General features: G+C 47.8%; 1 protein-coding gene across 1 annotated transcript; it reads right to left on the reverse strand.

The window, feature by feature from the left end:
* Nucleotides 1-729: 729 nt before the first annotated feature.
* LOC115478356 (putative nuclease HARBI1) lies at nt 730-4,321 on the reverse strand. Its single transcript, XM_030215659.1, has 6 exons — nt 4,259-4,321; nt 3,875-3,965; nt 3,727-3,785; nt 1,840-2,220; nt 1,344-1,695; nt 730-1,118 (listed from the first exon to the last, which is right to left on the reverse strand). Exons 1-6 carry the CDS (start codon nt 4,319-4,321, stop codon nt 730-732), a joined length of 1,335 nt encoding a protein of 444 aa, XP_030071519.1.
* Nucleotides 4,322-7,282: the final 2,961 nt, after the last annotated feature.

The following is a 7,282-nucleotide window of genomic DNA, read 5'->3' on the forward strand; positions in this document are numbered from 1 at the left end:
AAAACGAATCGGAGAAAATTTTTCTTCACCCAACGTGTAATTAGACTCTGGAATTCGTTGCCGGAGAACGTGGTACGGGCGGTTAGCTTGACGGAGTTTAAAAAGGGGTTAGATAGATTCCTAAAGGACAAGTCCATAGACCGCTATTAAATGGACTTGGAAAAATTCCGCAATTTTAGGTATAACTTGTCTGGAATGTTTTTACAATTGGGGAGCGTGCCAGGTGCCCTTGACCTGGATTGGCCACTGTCGGTGACAGGATGCTGGGCTAGATGGACCTTTGGTCTTTCCCAGTATGGTACTACTTATGTACTTATGTACTTATGCATATCAGTAGAGACCATGAAGGGAGGGTTTAATGTAGGTTGTGAGAAAGACAGAATAGCTTTCTTCTTGCTCCTCAACATAAGATGGTATTTTATTGCAATTATAGACTAGAGCACATTGTTATCGTGCAAATGTTAATGTTATCGTTGACATTACCAACAATAAGAACCCAAAAACATTTCCACAGGGCTGCAAGGGCAATGCTGGTTCGGCGTTCACATGTTACACCTTCACGGCGGGAATATAACTTTCACTTTTTAAAAAGTGACGGTAAGGGCATGTGTGACCTGTCCACCAACATTTAAAACATTTAAATGATTAGCACCCAATTCGATGATGCACAAGGATGCGGTTCTCTGCACATATGCAAACTGTTTGTTAAACCATATAACTGTAACGTGGCTACAGTGCCTCGCGGGGTTGCGAAAACCATTCCCTGATCACCTGCCTGCGCACAGCATTGCCCCTGCTTACGTCAGATCCGGTGGCCAAGGGGGTTATGTCAAGTTCAGGAGGGACTACAATGTCGATGTCAATGTCAAGGTTATGCCTCAGCGCTATGTTATGAAGCATACAGCATACAAGCACTATATCAGCAACCTTCTCTGGGGAATATTGAAGGGATCCACCGGAAATGTGCAGACAGCGAAACCTGCTCTTCAGTACTCCAAAAGTACGCTCGATCGTACATCTTGTCGAGATGTGTGACTCGTTGTACCGCTTCTCAGCATCAGAACGGGGGATCGGTATAGGTGTCAGTAGCCATGTTTTGGATCCATAACCTGCATCCCCTGCATGGAGACAACAATAAATTGTAATCATGGTAAAAGTTTTTTCTTCTGCATATTTGTTGATGTGCCCTAACATGTCCTAGTGAAAGAGGTCATTTTAGTTTTGCAAAGTGCACTCAGCAGAATCACGGCTATAGCGCAAGTAGTAGAGACACTGCCATGCTACCTTGAAAATGCAACCACCCTGAACCGCTGACGTGTGTATTATGAATAACGGGCACTTACCAAGAAGCCATCCTTGGGCAATCCGCCCCTCGGCAAACTTCCTCCCCAGCGCACTGTTCGACAAAATGTAGGAGTCATGACAGCTGCCAGGATAACGTGTGACAACATCCAGGATCTTAAGGCTAGCATCGCACACCGCCTGCACATTCAACGAGTATCCCATCTTGCGGTTGCGGTATTGCATCTCTTGATCGGCCGGGGGGGTGAAGGCAACATGTGTGCAGTCAATAGCTCCCAGGACGTTAGGCATACCAGCGATCTTGAAAAATCCGGTCTTGATCTTCCTATGCTCCTCTACCCCCATTGGGAAAGCAATGTGCTTACGGGCGCACTTTTTAAGTGCGCGCAGAACCTGAAACATATATGTGAAAGGTGTGTATTTGGCAATGCAGTAATGGAAAAAAAACATTTTTGGGGAGGTAGGAGGTGGGAAAGGGAACACATTGGTGGTGTGCAGTGGCTGGGGGACTGGGAATTCCCAAAAAAAGAGTTGTACCTGTGTAAGATGTCGCGAAACAGTGGACTGGTCAACGCCACTGTTCCCCCCTAATACATGCTGGAATGTCCCTGTTGCAAGAAACTGCAGAACAGTCAGCAGCTTGACTATGCCAGGTACTGCGTGAGATCTTGCAGTGGTAGGATCAATATCCTCTCTAATTTCCTGATATAGCTCATAAATGGCTGTTCTTGATAGGCGGTAGTCATCAATGATTTTCCTGTCCGATATCTGATCTAGCACCAGCTGTGTTCGAAACACACGTGGCCTTGGGAGCCGGCGAGGGAACAGTGGGGGAAGCTGTTCAACATCGGGTCCCCTTTGATCCTGTCCCTGCCTGTCAGTGACGTGATCATAAACCATGTCAGGGCAAAAGTCCAACTGTGCCAGGAAAAAACCACCATCCATTTCGTTATTGCAGCGGCACAACAAACAACCCAAAAGAGGATCCGCCGTTCGTTTCCGTCGCGCACTGTGTGTACGTCACACATATGCGCCGCTGTGTACGTCAAACATATGCGCCGCAAAGCAACCCTGTCTCGCGTGTAACACAGCGCACATTTGTGACGTCGCACTTGTACGCGGCCAACCGCAAACAACAAATCCCCAGCTACATATTTCTTACCAAGGAAGCGGAGCACACTGCCGTTTCATTCACCGTATGTCTGTCAAGAACCCCCAACACAATCATTATGGTATGCATGACACAGAGGACATAGTTTAAAACACATAGCTTTTATATAACAGCAGATAATATAAATTGTGAACAGAATGTATAAAATAAACAGTGGTAGATTTACAAGGGGGCGGCAATAGGGGTAGAACAAGGAAAAAGACGCGGAGGACAGACCTCAAGGACGCTGCACAAGGGAGGACAGGTACAGGACAACCCGGGAGAGGTCTTCCAATGCCTGCCCTCCCATGTGCAGGGTCTGTGCCATTTCTTCCAGCTCGTGGGGGGGAAGGTTGATCAGGGCGAGCGGGATATGGGGAGATGTGGCCCGATCTTGCACAGTGGGGAGAGTGGTGGAGGTGCTTCGGTCGCGGGTGGGAGTGGGGAAGGTACATGTCCCACGGGTTACAGTCGGAGGAGGGGGCATGGGAGAGACACTGCGGTTCATAGTTTGGGGTGGTGGGGGGGTGGTCGGTAGTGACGGGAGATCACTGTTGTCCTCCCCTGTGAGGTCCACAATGGCACCTGTTACAAAAGACAATGGAAGAACTGTCAGAAAACATCACCACGAACTGCTGTAAAACAGAAACACACAGTGATATGCAATAATAGCCAACATTATTATTATGAACCTTAATAGAGCGCTTACAGGTGCACGCAGCGGCAGAGACATCAGCAAAAAATTTGACAAGTATAACGAGGCTAGAGATGAGTCATGCCGCAGACTTTGGTAACTCACCCTGTTCGTCCATGTGGAACATCTCAAGGACAGGGGTGACTTCCTCTGCGGAGGTGGATGGGACGGCATGGCTTAGGGAAAGAGGGAGGGAGGTCAGATGGGGAGTGTGAAAGGAGGTACTAGGAGGGCTGGTGGGACTATGCGGCGGAGGGGGAGAAGCGGGGGAAACAGGGGGCTGGTGGGACTATGCGGCGGAGGGGGGGAAGCGGGGGAAACAGGAGGGCTGGTGGGACTTTGCGCCTGGGGTGGGGTGACAGGGGGACTGGAATGTAGACGGGGAGGAGGAGAGGAAAGGTGGGAAGGGCCATACCTGGGAGCAGGGAGGCGCAAGACAATGGACTGGCGGGATCTCTTAGGGGGGGGGCTGGAGACCTGAGGAGGGGCCGGGACGGCAACGGGCATAAGGCAGGAGGTGGGGACCAGGGGTAGGAGCGGAAGGGCGGGGAGGTGCGACAGCAGCCAGGGACCCTCCAACGATGTCATCCTCCTGCTCCTCCTCCTCCTCCTGCTCCTCGTCCTCAGAAGATGACAATTCTGCACGGACAAACATTGTCTATCACATAAAAGCACAAGGCCACTATCAAACCTGTAATGTGGCAGACTCATGTCAAATGAACCAATACCTGGGCTGTTGTCAAGGTTTGCCTTCACCTCTTGTAGCCATTCGGGGTGGTCCTTGCACAACGCCCGCGCACGTTTTTTTAGCTCCTCAACCTGTAAATCCAAAAAAAGGGAAATCAGATGTACATAAAAACTGGAAATAGGCATGCACTGTCGATGTCAGTAACTGGACCACCTTTGTTTTTTCATGCACATGCAAAAATCAGTTATATGTAATGAGTGGTGTTCATAGGGGGGGCAGACAACAGGGACGGATCTCCGATGCGCCCTGCCCCCAACGGTGTGCCCCCCAGCCCCCCACGAACGGACACCCTCTGTGAATAGGATGACCGCCCCACCCCCTTGGTACGACACTGTGCGTAGAGCCCTATATACTGCCAACTTACAGATCTGGGAAAGGAGGAACGCTTATTAAAGAGGCGTTGCAGAGTCTCCCAGCCCTTGTCCATCCTCCCGATATTCCTCCTTCTCCCTGCGCTGGGGAAAAAGACGCTTTTCATTTATGATAAAAAGTTGAGCGAGCCAGAGGACATCGAGGTCTGCAAAGTTAGGCTTTCTCCCTCTAGCTGCCATAACTGCTGCACGTAAATTTACTGCGTATGTCATGCACGCGCTATATGAACGTGGTTATGACACGTTTTCTATAAGCTTTATTAAAAGCAAAACAATACAGGTGCAACGTGTTTTTGTCCAATCAGAGCGCGTCTCGCGTATCGTCTACGCTGCAATTGGTTCTTTTTTGTGTTTCACATTACAGTTCTTTAGCCGGAGAGCCCTAACGACAGGTACAGACCTGTCGTTACATTTCTCGGCGTTGTCTTTCGTTAAACCAATCGGAAAAGGTTAGTGCATGTCATTTGAAAAGGGTTTCTACACTGATTGCTCATCTGCATTCCATTTTCGTTAGCTGCTACGGTCGTCGAAAAATGGGCTTTAGTACATGAAACGGTTGGCGATTTCTTTGCAAAATGGTCGGTAAAGGGTTGTTAAAGTTTTGTGCATCTACCCCTCAGTGACAGAAAATGTGACAAAAGCCATTAGTACAGCAGTGTTTTAAAAAGATTTGGACAAGTTCTTGGAAGAAAAATCCATAAACCATTATTAAGGTGAACTTGGGTAAAATCCATTACTTATTGCTGGGATAGGCGGCATGGAATCTATTTACGGGTTGATACTCAAAATGATTTAAGCAGCCAGGAGAGGCTCCAGGTCAGTTAAACCACTTGTGAGGAGCTATTCACTGTTCTTCAGCAGCACTTAACTGGTTAGCGGTGCTGAATATCAGCACTAACCACTAACGGAATCTGGCCTTATGCGCTATTCTATAAAGGGTGCCAATCCCAGAATGCCCATTATAGAATACCTTTCAACACCAATTTTTTCAGCACCAGATTTTGAATGTCATTTACTGAATCCAGACCTAAAGCTGTAGCCAGCTATTTTCTGGGCTGACAAATTGCCCATATTCAGCACTTAACCATCTATGTAGAGCGTCCAAATTTGACTGCATAAAACTAAGTCCTATCTTTATCTAGTTTTGCTTAGGTAGTTAAGTGCTGAATATCACACTTAACTGCATAAGAGATAACCAGTCACAGAAACCTGAATATTCAATGCCAGAGCCTGGACATGGCCTGGCATTGAATATTATCAGTAGTACCTGTAGATTGGAGGGTGGCCAATGTAATGCCTATTTTTAAAAATGGATCCAGGAAATTAGAAACCAGTAAGCCTGACATCAATGTCAGGCAAATTAGTGGAAACTATTTTCAAGAATAAAATCACTGAACACATAGACAAACATGGTTTAATGGGATGTGGAGGGGCATAATCGAAATGGACGACCATCTCTAAGGGCGTCCATCTGTAAGGACGTCCCGGTAAAGGGGCGGGGAAACTCGTATTATCAAAACAAGATGGGCGTCCATCTTTCATTTCGATAATACGGTCGGGGACGCCCAAATTTCAACATTTAGATCAACCTTAGAGATGGTCATCCCCAGTTTTCTGCGATAATGGAAACTGAGGATGCCCATCTCAAAAATGACCAAATCCAAGTCATTTGGTCATGGAAGGAGCCAGCATTCACAGTGCACTGATCCCCCTGACAGGACACCAACCGGGCACCCTAGGGGGCACTGCAGTGGACTAACTGCACTAACTGAATGGAAAAAGGCATGCAGTGGTCACTAACCACCTCCCACCCCGAAAAAAACAACTTTAAAAACTTTTGTCTATTTTTTTAGAGTTTGGGTGAAGGATGTCCTTCGCTATGCCTCTGTGACGGCAGTTGAGGATGTCCTTCACTATTTAGATTTTGCTCACACATTTTTCAGTAGTAGCTCAAGGTGAGTTACATTCAGGTACACTGGATTTTTCTATGCCTCCGTTCCTGCAACAGCAGTTGAGGATGTCCTTTGATGTGCCTCTGTCCCTGCAATGGCAGTTGAAGATGTCCTTTGCTAATGCAGTTGAGGACGCCCAAAATGTGGATGTTGATGTTTGTGAGAAGGACATCCATGCCTGCCATGCCTCTGACATCCCCTTTATTTCTTTGGATTTTGGATCGCAAGTAACAACAGTAGGGGGGGGGGGGCAGTTGAGGATGTCCAAAATGTTTGAAAGAAGAATGTCCATGCCCTCATGCCTCCGCTGACACACATATACCCCCGCAGGGACTTGCATACTGCCCCCCCAAAGGAATGGCCAAATTTCAAGGGAGTGGAGTGGAGGAGTGGCCTAGTGGTTAGAGTACTGGTCTTGCAATCCAGAAGTGGCCAGTTCAAATCCCACTGCTGCTACTTGTGATCCAAAATCCAAATAAATAAAGGGGGTGTCAGAGGCATAGCAGGCATGGACGTCCTTCTCACAGAAACATCCAGGCATGGATGTTCTTCTCACAGAAATATCCACATTTTGGACGCCATCACACAGAAGGACGTCCTCAACTGCCGTTGCAGGGATGGAGGCATAGAAAAATCCAGTGTACCTGAATGTAACTCACCTTGATCTACCACTGAAAAAGGTGTGAACAAAATCTAAATAAATAAATAGCGAAGGACGTCCTCAACTGCCGTTGCAAGGACAGAGGCATAACGAAGGAGGTCCTTCACCCATACTCTAAAAAAAAAAAAAAAGACAAAAGTTTTTAAAGTTGTTTTTTCAGGGTGGGAGGGGGTTAGTGACCACTGGGGGAGTCAGGGGAGGTCATCCCCAATTCCCTCCGGTGGTCATTTAGGGCACATTTTTGTGGCTTGGTCGTAAAAAAAAAGGACCAAGTAAAGTCGGCCAAGTGTTTGTCAGGGATGCCCTTCTTTTTCCATTATCGCTGAGGATGCCCATCTGTTAGGCACGCCCAGTCCCGCCTTAGCTATGCCTCCAACACGCCCCTGGGAACTTTGGTCGTCCCC

The sequence above is a fragment of the Microcaecilia unicolor genome, chromosome 10 (assembly GCF_901765095.1).
Source record: "Microcaecilia unicolor chromosome 10, aMicUni1.1, whole genome shotgun sequence".
NCBI classification, from domain to species: domain Eukaryota; kingdom Metazoa; phylum Chordata; class Amphibia; order Gymnophiona; family Siphonopidae; genus Microcaecilia; species Microcaecilia unicolor.